This window comes from Cydia pomonella, chromosome 14 (assembly GCF_033807575.1).
Source record: "Cydia pomonella isolate Wapato2018A chromosome 14, ilCydPomo1, whole genome shotgun sequence".
In the NCBI taxonomy this organism is placed as follows: Eukaryota; Metazoa; Arthropoda; class Insecta; order Lepidoptera; family Tortricidae; genus Cydia; species Cydia pomonella.
The window spans coordinates 18,826,961-18,847,306 of record NC_084716.1 but is presented as its reverse complement, the minus strand read 5'-3'; the positions used below and the strand labels follow the sequence as shown (position 1 = coordinate 18,847,306).

Here is a 20,346-nt window from a genome sequence, read left to right as displayed (position 1 = left end):
TCTAACTGCTTACCCGCACTTGGCCTCGTTTTGCACACTATGGATGCCACTCGCTCAACATACAGCACTCACGATAGCTAGGCATGCGTGCAACAGGAACGCTTATGAAATTAACTACCTACAACCTACATGGTAAATTCAAGTCAAGGAGCAAAGACTAACTAATATAAATTACATAACTATTAAATTTCAACAGGAGTAGAAACACACCTAATGATATCCGTGCAAGGCAAGACGAACTCGACAATCATCCGCGAGGTGGAGCTAGTGGACATGCGCGACCAGGTCGTAAGGAGGCTGCCGCTAACGCACGTGAACGGAGACGTCTACAAGACCGACAAGTTTCTGCCGCCAGAAGACACCTTTAAAATCGTTGTATGATACTTAAACTATACCATAAAATTCTAATTTAAGCTAACTTTGCACCTATTTTGAAGTGACAATGTGTAATATGCCACTATTAACGACGTGCTTTCATAGGTTGATGTTTTTATTTACTTTCACACTCTATCACAACAAAACCTTGTGCAGAGTTTGGTCCAACTGATATTTCTTAAAGGAGTGAAACAACAATTTGGTGGTGTTATCCCCTTTTTAATGATCTGCTCAGCTATTCTTCATATTCAATTGGCGTTAAAAGATACATACATTAACGATCTTGAGCTTGATCTCAATCGTGTATGAGACTGTTAACACCTTTGCCTGCGTCTGATTCAATTTCATCTATTGTTTCCTTTACCCCTCTCTATATTTAAAATTACTGCTGTCCATCAGATTTATCTAGCAGACAAATCCAGCCGTGTATAGCGGAAATTAGGCACAGGTCCACCTATGCCACGTATGCCAGATAACCAGACAAGTCTAAAGGACCCATGTACATGAGGATGGTTCAAAATACTATTTTTTTTTAACGGGGCACCCTATTATTTTGTTATACTTATTATGCTGATAAAATAAACCAAGTTTTGTAACTTTATCTCCACTTTATGTTGTATGAATTCCAAAAACAAACTTTTTTTTAAATTTTTATTTAAGTATCTGTTTATACACTATTTTACCATGTGATTTATAAGTTTTGAAGTAGAAAAACATTTTTATTTAAATTTTTTATAGTTTTACCAAAATTTTAATTTTTAAAATTTCATTTAAAAAATTATATAAAATAGAAATAAAAATGTTTTTTACTCAATAACTTATATATCAGATTTTCAAATAATATGACAACAAATACTTTAAAAAAATCTCAAAAAAAAAAAATGTTTTAGGTTGTACATAAAACGTTGAGAATTTTCGAAATGGTTGAACACCCCCTTGTAGTTGAGATAAAGTTACAAAACTATGGCGTATTTTACGACCATAATAAGTGTAACAAAATAAGAGGGTGCCGCTTCTTCAAGCTATAGTTTGAATTTTTCCTATACAAACATGAACCACCCTCATGTATGTACATAATATATGTATGGAGATTTATAGCTTTTGCTATATTGTACTTTTAACGCATAGCCTCAATTTAGTAATTAATGTAAATAAAAAACGACAGTTACGCAGCGGCTTACGTGAGCGAATAACTCGCGAACGCGAAGCGGCGCGGTGCGGCGGCCCACGGCACGGCATTCGCGTTCGCAACGAGATCGCCCACGTACGATACTTTCATAGGTATCAAAGGATTTATTCACTCGCGCCGCGCCGCGCCGCTACGAGTTCGCGAGTTATTCGCTCACGTAAGCCGCTGCTGCGTCAAATATACCTGCTATATTCATTGTGTCATTTTATAGGTTGTAGCAATAACCAATACTCCTGGAAGCAGAGTAAAACGCTCTGCGAAGACACCGGTTACACCAATTCAATCAGGTGACGTCATTTTAGAAATAAAATATGAATAGGAACATTAATTCGTGATAATCATAAGAGTCATGCTTCGAGCAACACCGGGAAGGGAGACGGCATTCATACTATTTCCCCTCTGCCAAAGCATTGGCACAACTGTGCCTATGGCGGTGCATGTTGTGACTCGTCCGTACACAAAAAGAGATCGAGGAGTGCAAGATTTGTCTTTGACGTGTGTCATTTTCGATGTATTTGTGTCGTCATTCTCATTACAGATTGGATTTTGTATGTAGTGAGTGAGAAGTGTGACTGTGTGCACGTCCCCCCGCAAAAATGGCAGAATGATTTGTTCGGTAAGATATCACTTAGGCTTCTCCCTTCTGACGTGTCGGAATCCGGTGTTGCTCGAAGGAGTCATGCCATGTTAATCATAAATGTCACAAAAATTATGGAGTGTGGAATTAAGAGGATTGACATCTCTTATGGTAGAACTCTTGCAAAAGTCTCCAGCTGTCAGCTATAAATAATAGTTCCAAATCTCTCCAGAGTAGCGCTAGAGTAGCTAAGAACCTAGGCGCTATTGACGGAGTGAAGTGCGCTGTCTATGATTTGATTTTTTCATTCAAGTATTCTAGGTATTGTAGCGCCATCTATTTAAGGTTTTTTGATGACACTTTTTGGTACATGGAGATTTATTTCCTTACCTCCACCTTCCGTACAAAAAATGCTTTTTCATAACACCGAAACCCAGGGGCGGATTAAGAAGGCGCGGGGCCCTTAGCACAATAAATCGCGGGGCCCCCCTGGTTAAAAAAAACGGCTAAGTGCGAGTCGGGTTCGCACCCCGAGGATTCAGTACCATCACAACATTTTTACAATGTTTAAATATTTTCGACTTGTGTTGGAACTAGTTTTTATCATGTTAATTATGCAGTGTATTTTTCTTTATTATCACACCAAATTTGAGGTCTGTATTTTATAACCGTAATATGTAGATATACAAAAAAAAAACATAAGTAAGCTCAACCGTTATAAATGATAAATACGAAATGATGATGTAATCCTGTTATCCCTCATTAGGGACATAGGGCTCGCAGAAGAATTTGCCATTAGTCGCGATCCTGAGAGGCTACTTCTCAACTGATCGCCCAAGTCCAAGCAGGGTCTCCGCTGGCAATCGATTGGCAGTCGACGGTCGGGGCGGCTTCGTACCTTGAAATTTATATCTCTATTGTCGTTATACCTACTACCTATATGAAAATCGTAATTATTTGGTTTTTGTTCTAATACCGATAGTCTATACAAAAATCGTGTTCATTAAATCTGTCGTTCAGTGTGCTCTATCGTATGACCCATAGCAGGTAGACAGTCGAAATTTACACCAAGTTTCTATTGTAGCTGTAACAAATAATAAATATAAAATGAAATTGTAGTTTTTTTTAAACGAAACATCTGTATATCGTCTTTTAAAATCGGGATATTTTCCATATTTATTTATTTTCATGAATTCCCGATATTGTATTATTTTTCATTTACATTTAGGCATTTCAAAAGAGCCTTATTATCTTAGTGAGGTTGCGTTATTTTATCAGAGTACCTTTCCTCACCCCTATAATGGAACCGTAACCAGTGACCAATAATGGGATGGTATAGACAAATCCTGTAAAACAAGTATTTACCATCAGTTTTTAATCGCTGGCAACATTTTACCATAAGCAAGAGCTAAAGCGCTGCTTGAGTTTAATTTTTCAATGATCTTGTTAGTTCGAAAATGAATGGCGCCATGCATCCCATGAGTGAAGCAAAAAACCAATTTTGGGTTAATAATATTGAAACCAATTGCAGTAGCTTTAATTTTAGGATGCTATTTAATTTAATTTAATGTAATTGTATGATGTGTAAATGTATGTATAATGTATATGGAAACTATTTTCTGGATTAAATTTCATTCATTCATTCATTCATTAAATACATAGAAAACATAAAGGCCAAATTGGACATACAACTTTTAAAGCGTAAAGCGGTAGAAATTTTACAGGTGTCGGTGAAATATCAAAATACTCTAAATTTTCTCTTAAATGTCCCAGATTGGTGCCGTTAACATATATACTTTCTTCTTATAAGCTTATAACATATATACTACTACCTTCAGTTTTCATCATCAGATCAGGTCGATCCTTGAAGGGTCGATCTCAACATAACATTGCATTGTTACCGATTTTTCTCTAGTACGCGAAATTTTAACAACAAAATATGTTGAGAAATGGTCAAAAAAATAATTTGCAATATTTGAAAACAACTTACGAAAACCGCAATAAATACAAGCTTGTATAAATAGGTGAAACGTGAAGCGGGTAGGAATGTAGGATGTATCAGGGACGCACGCAGTGGGAACTGGAAACCAATTGCCAAGTGAGTCAAAAAACGAGCCCAAAAGCTGAGTCTCGCCTATTTCGCCGCGTTCCCGTCTTCCCGTGCGAAACTGATAGCAAAGCTGCAAGAATAGAAGCGATGCTTTAGTGTGAGCGAGTCTGTAGGCCGAGCTCCGTATAAGGACGGAAGCCTCTAGCGTTCTAGAACAGAGTTTGGAATGGAACTCGGCTCGCTTGCTGCTCGGCCTTCATTCTCGCTCGAAAGTACGACGACTCATTGGATCATTTGGTTTTCCGGCCCTAATGGGATGGGATAGGATCCCGGCCCGGATTTTCGGCTTAACATCCGGCCTACGCGGAGCCCCGCTGTTTTCTTTTTTTAACACTTTGACAATTAGGTTGGTTCGATCACGATCACGGCTTTGCAGCAACTCCGCATATTTTGGACTCCCAGCCGCCGGCCGGAGGAACGCGCCCTTTGGCCTCCCACTGCCGCAAAGCTGGCCATCATCCTTCCTTGCTTTCCACCAGTTTGTTTTTTAACACAATTTTTTTTGTTCGTCTCCGAGCTCTGCTCTTTCCTGCAGCTTAGCCATGCAAAAAAGCTTTGAGACACTCTGCACCTTTGGTTTATGTGAAACTCTGCTCCCGGTCTTGAATGCATAAGCCTTAAAACTCAATGCATTCCTCAACCATCTAAAATCGTCAAAATTGCCACTGACTTACGAAAAAATACATTGTAAAAAAATTGTGATGGTACAGGATCTTCGGAGCGCGAGTTCGACATGAACTTGGTCGGTTTCGCGTGCCAAAATCGCATGGTCAGGGTCGGTGCGCGGGGCCCCCCCTAGGCGCGGGGCCCTTAGCATATGCTTTTTCTGCTGTTCGGTTAATCCGCCACTGCCGAAACCTATAAACCTAGAATATATTTATGATGCTGAAGTGATCGACAGCAAAATCAAACTGATTTGTTAAGATTTAGTTAGTGGAAATCGTTTTCTCCCGAAATGTAATTTCATAGAAAAAATATTATTTCGTTATATTTGAAAAACTATCCTTTCCTCTTAAACATATACGGACAACATAAGGCAGACATAAAAATAACAAAAAAAGACATGACAAATTCTCACGAATGAATATAAATATACTATGATGCTAATGACAATAATTAGTAGGTGATAGGAGACACGTATAAATAAAATTCTTATTTTATTCATCGATTTTTTTTTATCGAAATGTGAAGATTATGCTACAAATGGTTAAACAACTTCTAAATGATCTAATGAGCCCAAAATCTATTTGTTGTTGCGTTGTCAGCTCCACTTTGTCCACACCATATTAGTATATTGTTGGATTTGTAGGATCTAGTATTTTAGAATATTACTTTTTCCATACATTAAAAATATGTACTTTACTTGCAGTTGCCCCAAAAATTGTGAAAACAGAAGACGTCGTAAAGATAAAGGAAGGCGTACCGATCGATATAAATTGCAGGTAAGGACCTCAAGATCAACTGCAAGGGATGGTTCTAATTTGTGTTATCCGACGCGATAAGCGAAGGTGTCCATTTCAGATTGGGCTAAACTACTTTCGTATGTCTATCCTGAATTTCTCCTCAACAAGTAGCATTTCTCAACAGACTCTTCTGAGAGATCGCTTCTTAGCGATAAGACCGCCTGTTGTTACCTAACTTTTACGCGTTTTTTCATTTCCTGTCTATTTTTAAATGTATGGTGCACAATAAAGAATATTTACTTACTTACTTACTTACTCTTGTGATATTTTGTGATCATGTTCGATCATAATATGGGAGGTTTTAAACCGACTTCAAAAAAAGAGGAGGTTATCTATTCGACTTTTGATTGATTGATCGATTCATTTATTGGTAATAATCATTCATTGTATTACAAGTCAGGATTACATTAAATATTTACATAATAAGATTAAAACAACTAATAATATTTACAAATTTACATTTTATAACAGAAAAACGTTCCGTTATTCACTTATGAACTTATGAACTCGACGAAGGAAGCACCGCCTTCAAACGTACCAGTTGCTAGCGCATATAAAACGGGATGATATTTTATTTCATCCTTTTTGAAGTCAGTTTTACTTTTTTTTAAGAAGAATTTTATGCCGATTCAGTTTATGGAAATTCTATTAAATTCAGAGCTATTACAGTTCACGAAATCTACGGCTTACAGAGCCACTAGTCGGTATTGTCTGAAATTCAAAATTATTCATTTTATAAAAACATACATGTATATGATGCAGGGATGGAGCCACCCGGTAAGCAAATAAATACCTGTGTTGAGAGGCACCGCTCTTCCCTAGGTTTATGAGTTTTATATATGAGCAGATGAATATTTTGATATCAGCACATTTGTATAGCAGCCAAACGACTATTCCACATCAGACAACATTTTATTTGCTTTGGTTTAGATATTTCAAACCTTTTGTTTACAGCATCATCCAAGGCAAACCTAGGCCTCAAATATCGTGGTACATAAAGAGGCAAGGCGAGACCGCCTTCAATCCACTGCCAGGCACAGACGAAGTGTATCACGTGGCCGCAGCGCTGAGCAACGATCAGTACAAGTGCGTGGCGAAGAATGTAAAAGCTGAAGATGAGCATATTGTAACTCTTGACGTACAAAGTGAGTATATAGGTTTTTATAGTTCAATCTTAAATTTAAACCACCAACTACAGTTATATCTATGGTCCACACGTTCAATTCGTAATAACTAATAAGGTATCGATACCAACCAATATTCTTTTTGATGTTGTTGATATGTGTAGAACGCTAAAATGGCCTTTTAAACGGGCTTAATCCTTCTCACTAATGACAAATTAGATAGCCACCGCCATGCACAAAAGAAACTATGCCTTTTGTTTAACAGCTTCGGGTTTTAGGCATAAAAAACATTTTAGATAATTCGTACCATAGCGTGAAAGATTTTCCGCTTGGATAAGACATTCTGACTGTTCAGAATTTATACTTATTTTAACTTTTCAATTGATATTCCAGCGCGGCCGAAGTTCCAGAATACACCTAGTACTGTAGTAATTAATGAAGGCGAACCAGCAACTATTGAGTGCAAGTAAGATACCTTCACCATATATGTAGATACTACGAACAGTTTCTCTGTTTAAGAATATAATTGGAATACTTACATAATAAGGATATGTATGACTATAGAGAGCTTACTGCAGGACTTAGTCGATCTGTGTAAGAATGTCCTATGATATTTATTTATTTGCTTATTATAACCTGTCTTGCCTAGTGAGTGATGAGATGAAGCCGATGGTCCCGGGTTTAAATGCTGGTGTAACGAGCACTGATATTTGCCCCTAAGTCATTAGTTTTATTAATGTATTTATTAATATTTATATTATATATTTCCTTTTTCTAAGTATGCACAACACGAACCTTATTGAACTTACTTTGGGACTTTGTCAAGTTGTGTAATAATGTCGTATCATATTTATTTACTCATTATCAAAATATATACAAGCTTAAGTTTTAAACAAAATAAAAGTTCGTTTTGCTCCCTCTACGCTCTGTTTTCGAATACTAAGGAGTGAAATGTACTACCTACTATATATTTCATTCCCAGTTATTTCTACCTTCACATTTTTGTTAAGGCTCGAGAAAGGCAACCCACGTCCCAAAGTAACCTGGCAGATCAAGTACCAAGACACAGAGGAAACAGTGTTTATGGACCACAAAGAAGAAATTTTGCACATCCCAGCTCATCTGAGCCGTTCTGGAGAATACACGTGCTTTGCGGAAAATTCTGAGGGAACAGATAAGAAGACGACGAAGCTAGTGGTACAAAAGCAAAGTAAGGCTCTCGCTCCATGTCAGGGAGATTTCACAAAAAGTTCTACTTAAAGGAGACGTGATGCCAGCTTCTTGAATAACCTACAGAAATCTGTATTATATAACGTTGAATTTATAACTAAGTTATCAAACGTTATCATACTAAATATCGACTTTATAGTTTGTGTTAAAAAAACTGCGTCACGTACCCGACATTTTTCTGAAATGCCCCCTCACATCACACAGTCCCTGTTAAAGACAAAGAGAAAGCTGATAGCAAAACTTACGCGAATATCTTAAGAAAGTTATGTTGGGATACGGTTACTAGAATGATTAAGGAATCAACATTTTAAATTGTAAATGTTCTGACATATTTAGTTAATTATTCATTCCAAAGTGGAACCTTCTCTGACAAATTAAAAAAATGGCTTATAAAACCTCTTTATAAGAAGGATGACAACATGGAGTTAAGTAACTACCGCCCAATCACACTAGTGCCCATACTATCTTAGGTATTTGAGAAATCTATGCACAATTTATTTTTATTTAATAAATAAATTGGACCATTATGGTGTTAGAGGACCAGCACTGCAATGGATAAGGTCTCACTTAGAAAACCAAACTGAGTGTGTATTAGTAAATAAAGTAAGCAATACAAACGGTACAGAGACATTCACATCATCGTATGTTATAAACAAATTTGGGGTGCCTCAAGGCAGCGTTCTTGGACCGCTGCTTTTTTTGACATACATTAATGATCTCCCTTCTTATATTAATCACAGATGCATCTTATTTGTCGACGACATATCAATCATAGTGACCAACAATAAATCAGATACGGAAATAGTATACGAACTAGAGATTAACACGGTCGTGTAAAATGTTGTAACATGCCTAAAAAATAATTTACAGGTAAACTTGGGGAAAACAAGCTAAGCTACATACATTTTAATGGGAACGTACAATCTCAAAATATTACTTATATTGACCGCGATCTCCAAAATTGTCAATCTACAAAATTTTAGGCATCTAATTAGATAACAAGCTAAGTTGGAAAGATCAAATCCAAACTATATGTAACAAACTAGATAGAATAGTATATGTCCTAAAAATATTATGACAAACAAACTGTAAAACCGCATTAGCGGCATATCACGGATACGTGGAATCCACTTTAAGATATGGGGAAATGGTACTAATAAAGATCAAGCATTCTTATCCCAAAAAAATATTTACGTGCGAAGCGTGGAGAATCGCTCCAAGCGAATCATGCAAATTTTGATTCTTCCGCAAAATTTGTAAAGGAACATATAGAGCTATTTAGTACGGCGGGTGACATATACCCAACGGGTACTAAAAACATAGATAGATTAGTGGTTGGTTAGCGACAAAAGTTTGCCATATTGAGAAAAATTGTAGTGTAATGTGCATTAAAATATACAATAAAATACCAGATACCATAAAACAAATGCCTTACTATAAATTTAAAAAGGCCCTACTCAAATGGTTCATACAAGAAAGGTACTTATTACTCCTTAAAAAAGTTCTTAGATAACGAATTATGAAAATCAAATTTGACTTGTGTCATTATATTGTGTGGTCGTGGACATTCTTGTATATAGGCATGGACTTTGTATTAGTAATACGTATAATAGAATACCGGGTATGGCCTGTAACACGAGCAATAAATTTAATTGTAAGCTGTACTCCTCAAACTTACCAACATTTATTCAGCGATTTGTGAAAATGTCTTTAGACTTCCTCTTTTTCATACAAATTAAATATTACCTTCAATGTACGCTGTCATCAGTGTAATTGATGTTGATTGTCACGCTTCAACATAACAAAATTCGCAATACATTGCGTCTTAGAATAAACTTTAAAGTGTTCCAAAATTAAAAAATAAAGTTATTTTTAAAAGTTGCTGAACAAATGTTGGCTGCTGTGTGTACGTAGATCGCTTTTTAGCGATAAGACCGCCTGTTGTTTACCTCTTCTTTATGTGTTGTATTATTAGTACTGTTTCTGTATTGAGGTGTGCAATAAAGTGTTTTTGTATTGTATTGTATTGTTGGTCAGTTGGAGGAGTACAGCCTACAGTTTAATTTTTTGCTCCTGTTACAGGCCACACCTGGTATAAGTTAAGTAGACATATTTTTAATATTCTTTCTTATACAATTGTATTGTTTGCATGCTATTTGTGGACAGCTAAATAAGGAGGACAACAAACATGAACATATGTAACTTAACCCTTTACAAGCATACTCGTGAAAGTGATTTATGCTTTGCTATGTTTTTTTAGCAAAACCGACGATAGATAAACAACCAGCGCCTCATCTGTCAAAATCGGAGAAAGCAACCGTCAACTTAAAATGCAGGTTTGTGATTACAAAAATATTCTTATATAGCGATATTTCTGATACGACCACATATTCAAAGGATAATCAGTATTGTCCCGAAAGAATTAACTTTTATTTTTTCTTATAAAATAATTTACCACGCAATGTATGATTACTTTATTTTTTTGAAACGACGCTTTAATTGACGCTACTTTCTGCTTTCATTATGAGAACTGCAACAAGTTAATTATGTAGGTACATTCAGTCTACAAATTTTATTCATAATAAAATACAAAGAAATCCACTACACCCTTCGTCAAAACACAAATGTTATCCGCACAAGCATTGTCACAACTTATTCTACATTAATATTAAAACAACCCATAATTCATCTATAAACAAAAACATCTATAGACTAATGCCCATCCCCATTCCCCACCCTGCATCAAGCCCGACCCGAAAGTTCCCATTATGCTGACAGCATTCCTACGCTGTATGGTGATGGAAACTTGTTGGACCAGCCAAAATCCAAAGCGGGGATCTTCTCCCGTAAATGCCTGCCGAACTCCCTAAAAAGCTCCAGTCTCATTACTCCAGATTCCAGCAGTCTCCACAGCGAACTGTAGGAAATTGTACGTTTTTTCCAAGGTGGAGTACGTGACGTGTTTGAACTTTGCAGCCGTTACTGTGCGTTTGTTTGTAGTGTTGATGTGTGTGTTGCGTTTGCTGTGTAAGTACATAAGTTTGTGATCTGGCATTTCTTGATCGGAAATCAAAATGATACAAGACGCAATATACATTGATGCGTTTCTATTAGCGTCCTTTTTCCGTATCCTAAAGTAACGTTAGATGGCAACAGTCAGTATAGGCGTCGTAGTTGTCTCTGCTGTATCTGCCCATGGTATAATTCATAGATATATGAGATGAAGCGAAAGCCAGTTGTCACCGTAACCACTTGGTTTTTATGTACGATAAAGATAGTTTATTATTCAAGTAGGCATATTACAATGCGCTTATGAACGTCAAATAAAGATTAACGATTAAATACGATTAACAATGTGTAGCCAAGTTGCTGTGGCCATTTTGATAAAGTTATATCGGTAAACAATCGACATTTCTTACAGTTTTAATTTTACTTTAAAGGTTAACTATCGGTAAAATGAACAAAAAAACGCTTTTGTGGTTATCAGGTCAGGTAATCAGGAAATTGGCAGATACAGCAGCGGTAACAGTTAGTAATTCGGCTGGATTCGATATCTGAACGTCACCTATAATTCGTGTTACCCACATGATAATACGAGTCAAGGTGCGCGTCTTCTTAAATGACACGGTTTATATAATGCGATGACGATGACTCTCTTTCTTCTTACAGTGTAACCGGGGGTTTTCCCAAACCTACCGTAAATTGGTTCTACAAGGGACCGTACGCAGCTGAATATACAATTATTTCCGAAAATAGCGAAAACCTGATTCTTTATGACATTGAACAAAGCGATGCGGGATATTATAAGTGCGTGGCGAAGAACGAAGCGGGTGAAACGGAACAAGTTGTGGAGCTCATAGTTAATGGTATTTATTTATACATTTTTTTTGTATCATCGTAACGGAAAGCGAGGGCAGACTAAAAATGAGTGGTAACTGGAAAGTTAAAATGTTTTTATTCAAGAAGCACATTTAAATCGTCTTACAAATACCGTATTTCTGTCTAATTATCAGAGCAATTTATTGATGAAATTATTATTTCACATATAAATGTTGAATTGAATTCTTAAATAAGAAGTAGAAAATAAGAACGTCGAATACAAAAAAAAAAAAGAATTTTGCCAGAATAAAATAATCGTAAATCGGCCAACAGCATATCGAGCCACGCTCAATTAAGGGTTCACATTCATATATTATTTCCGAAAAAACTCACTTTATTAAAAGATGGTTGTTGAAGACCCTTATTCGTTAAGACCTGTGCAACGATACACCACACTATTGGGTTAAAGTGAAAAAATAAAATTAATATAAAACGTTTTGTATGGGAGGACATGTATAATCATTTGTGAAATAAAGAATATTTCATTACTTACTTACCGTAAAAAAAACTACTTTTATTTTACCGTTCTGTTGCCATGCATGAAGAAAACAGAGCAAAAGTAATATACGTTTCTAGTAAACCGGCCTCCGGTGAGTAAGGTGGCCAGAGCTCAACGAGAGTGCGGGGTTTTAGGGTCGGCAACGCGCATGTAACACCTCTGGAGTTGCAGGCGTCTATATGCTACGGTGACTGCTTACCATCAGACGGGCCGTATGCTTGTTTGCTACCGACGTAGTATAAACAATAAAATAAAATAAAAACCCGTTTTTAGTTAAAACACGTTTTAACTATGTAGTTAAAACTAGTTTTCTATATCAATGCACTCGTCTTACTTACTGATAAATTCTTGCTGTTTTAGTTGAAATTCTCTGAACTCTGAAGTGAAATTTATAATTCTTTGAAAAAAATAGTTTTTTGTAATCCTTATGTTTTTATATTTCAGCGGCTCCGAAGTTCCAGAATACACCTTTTATTATATCAAAAAATTTAGGAGAACCAGTAACTATTGATTGCTCGTAAGTTTCTGCGATATACTGCATCTATATCCATTTCAAGTATACCTGATCTATTTTTCCTATTAATTGGATCAAGAATAATATTGCTCACTCTAACCGTATTTCTATTAACCATATTTTATTTCTAATTGTCATGTAGGCTTCAGAAAGGCAACCCACAACCTAAAATAACCTGGCAGTTCCAGCCTCAAGACATGGCTGAATTTTTGCCTTTAGCGCATGAAGGAGAATTATTGACCATTGGAACAGCGCAACTGAGCCAGGCTGGAGAGTACAGGTGCTTAGCAACCAATACTGAGGGACGTGATGAGAAGACGACAACATTGCTGGTCAGAGGTATGGTTATCGCCCTCCTCTATTTTTCTCTGCATCATTCATTGCATATTTTAATTTTCTTGTCTCCGCGACCCGTCTGTTGTTACCTCTATCTACTTATATTTGTCTGGTGAACTTTGTGAGGTGTGGAATAAAGAGTAGCTATTGTATTGTATTTCCTTTATTCATTGCATATCTTAGATTAGGTTTTTTTTATAATATGAATATAAAAGTAAAATATAAAAACACTTACAAAACAATACAAAATACATATAAACACATTATAAAAAACCTAACCTAGGGTGCCGCCAGCAGCGGGGCAGGGCCCAAGCTGCCGGTGGTCAGGGCCGCAGAGAGAGGAACCGACGTACTATACGCGTCGTGTCCAAGATCACCGCCTTCTGCATCTGACCCTTGATCCAACCACCTAGCGAGAGTCTCTCAAGGTGTTGGTCGAGACTCTTCGCTATGAGACCGTTCGCTGAAACGACTATCGGGACAATGATCGTCGAATCAACATCCCACATGGCGGTAATCTCGTGAGCCAAGTCTAAGTACTTACTGGACTTGTCCTTCTCAGCTTTCACGAGATTCTCATCATGGGGGACGGTGATGTCGACGAGCACGGCCCGGCGTTGCGATCGATCTATTATCACGATGCCAGGCCGATGTATTGTATTTTATTGTTATGTATAATCACTTACACAATTCACCCATTTGATCCAAACTGTAGATTTCCTACGATTCCACGTACGAAATAGCAAAAGAAGTAATAAAAAAAGTGTAAAATTATAAAACCGTTTTGATTAATAAAACGTTACTAGTACACACTATTACAAAAAAAGAATTGAACAACAATCAACCTAGTATTGGTACTACTATTATTCTACTCTAGAACGTTTTATATAAATAAATAAATAAATATTATAGGACATTATTACACAAATTGACTAAGTCCCACAGTAAGCTCAATAAGGCTTCTGTTGAGGGTACTTAGACAACGATATATATAATATATAGATATTTATAAATACTTAAATACATAGAAAACACCTATGACTCAGGAACAAATATCCATGCTCATCACACGAATAAATGCCCTTACCAGGATTTGAACCCGGGACCATCAGCTTCGTAGGCAAGGTCACTACCCACTAGGCCAAACCGGTCGTCAACGTCTGGTTTGGTATTCTGTCAAATATCATAATCAAATATAACATTGTAATGACTATCAAAATGATTCCCTCATTTTCTCAGTTTGGTGATCTTTATCAAATCAAACCGTCCTATAGTAAATATCCATTGTGCTACAACTCTCGTGAATCTACTAATAGTAATCTCATGAATTTACACATTCTTTTTTTTTCTGTTTAGCTAACCCCACGTTAGAAAAGCCGATCGTAAGTAATGAAGAACCCAAACAGTCAGCTATGAAAAATTCGAACAAAACTTTGCACTGCAGGTGAGCGCGTCAAAATAGTAGATTTTTAACCAAGGAATGTTACACACACACCCACCACTCCACTTTTGATTTCGAATATGACGAAAGTAAAATAACTATGTATTTGCAACTCTAGCCGATTTAAAACACTTGCTTCGGTCGTGTTTTAATTTATCGCCACTCGTAGCAAATTTCCTACTTTCCACACTTGTATCGTAGATGGTCTAATGTATAATTTCTGAAGTTCAGAGATGTCAATTTTGACAGCTGACAGGTCGAATACGTAAAATGAAGAGTTTCAGAATAAGAACTTAAAATCTAAATCGGGTTTCTTGTTATAACAAGTACATACTGCCAAAATTGTATTGCTATTGAACTGTACTTTAATAATAAATAAATAAATAAATTTAGTCCCACAGTAAGCTCAATAAGGCTTGTGATGTGGGTAATTAGAAACCGTTTATATAATACATACACATTTTAAAATTCTTATACACATAGAAAACACATGGGTGTTACAATTCCACCATTAACCATATTCACCATTGAGTCATAGGACTCAGGAACAAATATGCTCATCACACAAACAAATGCCCTTACCATGATTTGAACCCGGGACCATCGGCTTCATAGGCAGGGTCACTGGGTCCAATAGGCCAGACAGGTCGTCAAAAATCTCCTTTGCACGTTTATAAAGTACTTCGCCAGACATTTCTAATGAGCCTTGTGGTTTCCCATCGGAAAGTTCCTTTGGCTACCTTCTGTCTGCATCATCAGATCAAGTCAGCTGCATGTTATCATATTATTGCATTGTCATCGGAAATATGAAAGTATGCCAAATTTCAACTGGAAGTGAGTGTAATTTAAGTAAGAAAGATTAGAAGAACATACATATCCAGTGAGAGGAAATAAGAGGTATACATTCTACTGACTATATGAAGTGCAAAAAATATCAAATATTTTTTCATAAATATATTATTCTGGGTTTGCAATTATATACGGAAATTAATTTGTCTACCTCTAGCATTAAGCATTTTTTTTCTCAAATGTTTGTGGTGTTTAAAACACGTTGTATGCTCGATTAATTTCGAAAGGCAGTAACAGTGATTGGCACCAAAATTCCCCAAATTTTGCAGCTCCTGACTTATTTCTGTGTGGCTATCTAAAATTACGTGTCTTTGATAACAAGCTGATGAAATAAACAGGTATAACGCACCATCCGACACAAATTTACCAAGATATAACGTCGAGCATATGCTGAAAATTGCGATGATAAGGAATCACCTGCTGTTTATGGTGGACTTGTCAGACACTACGTTTCGTATGTATGTGCCAACCCTCAATATCTTTGAAAACTATATTAATATAGTTAAAATTTAAAAACAAAATGTATACTTCTTATTCGCCAACCTGTACAAATAAACGTGCTGATGCTGAGTAAAAGTGTGTAAAATCAAATAAATCTACATTAGTGACATGACTTTTGACGTGAACAAGGGCATGCTTTAGTATAGTTACCAGCAGTTTCGCACTAACAAAATCGCTAGCGTGAAAGTAACTTACATGCATCTCGCTCGTACTGGCATATGGCATATTAGTGCGAGCGAGACCCAACTAACATGACAGCGTCAAAATAGCCTACATATCACTGTTATAATGCTCTCATTTGAGAATTAAGAGTGTTAAGAATACCTGTAGTAGGTTGGTAGAGGACTCTATACCACCCTTATAACCACGAATCAGGCCCCACTTTTTACAGGTAAAGGTGTCAGGAAGCCTATACAACAGTGTTACTTAAGGGTTAGAAGTACTTAGAAGGGAGTTAATTCACCCTCAGCTATTACTTTAGCCGGTTCTACGTTCTCATAGAATCATTAGCTAACACAATAGGTGTGAGACAACCCTCAGTTAAGAATTTTAAACTTGTTAAACCTATAAGAGAGAGTGGGTTAACGATTTAACGCGTACTAGATATCTAAAACATTCTCAATTAAATATGTGACCGCTTTTTGAGAACTCTTTTTGTACTGTTTTTATGTATTAGCTTCAAAGAAATCCAAAACGATCAAACTTATAAAATAAATGATACAAAGAAAATAAAACTTATCACAGCAACATTTAATGGCGATCTGCTCGCAAGTTTTTATTAGGAAGAAGAAGTTTTATCGTGTGAAAAGTGAAAAAGTGCTGCGCCTGCGATTTTACGGTAAGTGTATACCATGTTTTCCATCTTAATTTTAACGCGCTCCGGATTAATTAAAGATTTAAAGTAAAACTTATGCTTAATAAAATAGACGCCTTAAAGTTTTATCAGCAACTTGTTCTTTTTGTCGGCCATTGGCAAGTAAAGTTACGTGGCATCGATAGAATGATAAAATAAAAATTATTAATGGAGTATTTTGTACATAAATATTGATCAAACAAGTACATTTTTAGGTTACTTTACTAAAACAATGGCGAACTTGCTATTACAGCTTTAGCTCTCCCTTAACGCATCATTTACACTTTTTGAGATACAGCATCTTTAGTCGAGAGTATTGTGCAGTCTTTAGTATACATAAGAGTGTAATAATAGACTCAAACAAAGCGTTTAACTATATAGAAGACAATACAACCGGCTAAGCATTTTTAAACCTGATAGAATTAGGGTTCTTTGACAAAGTAATCAAAACCTGATAGTAAAAAAATAATCACTATAATATAATAAATAATCACTATATATTTTTCTTTAGGTTTGTTATAATATTATAAAATATGCTTTTAATAACTTATTCGCGTAATTTATATTAAAATTGACATGTATCCCTTTGGATTCCTTGAGTTCTTATACTGTGTTAACTCACATCATTACCTTTAGAATGTCATTAAAATGCACTTACTTAACACAATGTGCATTCGTAAAATCAACGTTACAGCTTAAACCTGCAAAAATGAGATGATCCAAACTTTTGGCATCTTCTTTAATTTTCGTATTACTACACTCTTGACAAACTCTGTTCATTACACCATTGCCTGTAGAAAGCCTTCAAAAAGGTACTCGGCTAACACAATTAGCATAAGCAAAACTTACGTTAAAGCTTGAAACTTCATAAGAGAGTTATGCAACGCTTTTAGTATCTGGTGTTACGACACACTTGACTAACTCTTTTATGCAACCCATGCCTGCAGCTTAAAGTTATCACAACACCTAAAGATATATAAGATACTTCACAGTAACAATTAAGTAACAATAAACATCAGTAAGTGTCAGCGGGCGCTGTTGTAAAGATTTAAGTGTTACAAACAGGTTAAAGCTATAAAGCTTGACTCCAGTAGCTGTAATTAACACTATTATTACTCTCAATTCTGCATAACATCATCCATTGTAGCTCTAGAACCACTGTTGGAGTGGAATTTATTTCTTAACTACTCTATAACGTTCCAAGCTATAACTGAGATTATTATAACGCCGTTCAAAAGATTAAAGTTTTAAAGAAGCCTGTAACTGACGGTATAATGTTTGTTGGGGATGTATAGAAAGTAAATTACGTAGACATTAGCGTATATGTCAGTGTTGACACTGTCAGTGACTCTTGGTATGGGTATAGGGTACTGCTGCTTCAAACTTATGTAGGTATATAGGGTGAAAAAAAAATTACTGACGAGAGTCTCGGGACATCACCCTAAGAATTCCGACATTTCCTGGTGGGTAACTTCTACAAGCCCCACTGCAGTCTCTTTATATAGTATCTCAGACAAATTAGTAATCTCAAAGATTTTTAAAATCTGCTGCAAATCCAAACTTTTAGGTAGCTTCTATCAAAGAGAATTTGAAATAGAGGTGGATTGTCAAAAAAAAATTTGTAACCACAGTAAATTTACTGCCATCTTTCGACACATGGTTAAAACTTTTAGAACGCCATTTGCCTTCGATTCTTATTCTTTCACTGATATGTGTTACATTTCCGTCACACATCAAAATCAAATAGCGTACTAAAAGTTTTAATCGTGTGTCGAAATATGGCAGTGAAATTGTGGCTACAAAGTTTTCTTTGACAATCCACCTCTATTTCAAATTCTCTTTGCTTTTATATTCCTATTATAGTATTTTTTTAAACAGTTTGCGAGATTTGGCGTTATAAGGTTCCTTATAAAGTGTATGGAGATGACCGTGTTTAAAAATACTATAATGTAAGGCCGGGATCGTTTTCACCCGCCGCCCGCGGCCGACAGCGGCCCGCCGCCCGCGGCGTCTGAATGGTATGTTCGGGAATGATCGGAAGTGGTCGTTTCGTGGGGGACGCCGCACGCGGCGGGCGAAAACGACCACTCCCGAGCATTCCCGAACATACCATTCAGACGCCGCGGGCGGCGGGTGAAAACGACCCCGGCCTAACCATTATAGGTTTTTTAAAACCTTGACACTCGCAAAGTCCCCGCGTAACACTAACAAAGAACGAAAACTCCTGACAATACAGGGGAAATCCTGAAGTATGGTAACCAAGTATGCATAGAGCCGGAATTTACAAGGTAACCTTTCTTACAGGGTAACTGGAGGATACCCCAAACCTACCGTAAATTGGTTTTACAAGGGACAGTATGCAACTGAATACACAATGATTGTCAAAAATAGCGAAAGAATTATTCTTAAGAATATTAAACCCAGCGACGCGGGACAGTATAAGTGCGTGGCAAAGAACGACGTGGGTCAAGCAGAACAAGTAGTGGAACTCGTGGTCAATGGTAAATACATATTGTCGCGAATTTCCCTTGCCAGCTCTGTGGCGGAGTATGCCGCTCTCGCATCGGTCTTTTCAGTCACCAAAAAAGATGTGTTGCGGACATTGCACTATAGATCGTCTGAAATAGACGCTATGGCCAGTAGTAGCATCATATTATAATCATGATCAAGGCACTACCAACACTAGGTGGTAACTAGAAATTGTGGATGCTTTTTTTAACAAATTTTAGGGGTTGCATTAGCACTATTTCGAAACTCCAAATGGTCATATAATTAAAATTAATTATTCATTGTTACACATAATCAAGCCATATCGACTAACTTTGTTTGAAGTAAGTATATATATATTATATGTTTCATTATCAAACGAATGGTTAGGTTAAAAGTCAGCCATATTATTTAATTGTGAGTTTTATTACTTTAATCGTCTTATCTCATATTTGTCTTCATCACAATACAGAATACTTATACCAAAGAACCGGGAACCTTCTATATCTAAGATACAAGGTCAGCGGTATATATCCGATTAAATAAAAATACCAAAACACTAAAATATATCAAACAAAACTATTTACTTCTAAATATGATAATGTGAGTTTTATTGGAAATTACAGTACCTAAATGTCGACCTTCGCTGTGTAACCTTCCGCATATTCTGAAGCAAAACTTACGCCATGATGTTATAAATGAAAAGCCTATTGTACAATCAAGGTATTAAATATCGAATACACGAACTTATTGCCTATATATTAAGGTAGTGTGTACTGTGTACATAGTTACGTCACTGTGTCCGTTTCGATAATTAATATTTTGACTGTACGATACGCCTCAATAGCATATGCAAAGTTTAAACACCATATGCTAAAAGAGCAATACTTTAGAAATGAAATCCAGCATTTAATCTCAC

The 20,346-nt window shown here is 36.3% G+C and overlaps 1 protein-coding gene across 1 annotated transcript in view; it reads left to right on the top strand.

Annotated features, from left to right (window-relative positions):
• The window catches only part of LOC133525144 (hemicentin-1-like), a 44,453-nt gene that overhangs the window by 12,624 nt on the left and 11,483 nt on the right, over positions 1-20,346 (top strand). The window contains exons 7-18 of the mRNA XM_061861403.1: positions 197-375; positions 1,776-1,851; positions 5,621-5,693; positions 6,669-6,859; positions 7,232-7,304; positions 7,849-8,048; positions 10,329-10,404; positions 11,738-11,934; positions 12,891-12,963; positions 13,103-13,299; positions 14,653-14,740; positions 19,245-19,441. Coding sequence (XP_061717387.1) covers positions 197-375; positions 1,776-1,851; positions 5,621-5,693; positions 6,669-6,859; positions 7,232-7,304; positions 7,849-8,048; positions 10,329-10,404; positions 11,738-11,934; positions 12,891-12,963; positions 13,103-13,299; positions 14,653-14,740; positions 19,245-19,441 — 1,620 coding nt within the window. The remainder of the gene's footprint in view (positions 1-196; positions 376-1,775; positions 1,852-5,620; positions 5,694-6,668; positions 6,860-7,231; positions 7,305-7,848; positions 8,049-10,328; positions 10,405-11,737; positions 11,935-12,890; positions 12,964-13,102; positions 13,300-14,652; positions 14,741-19,244; positions 19,442-20,346) is intronic.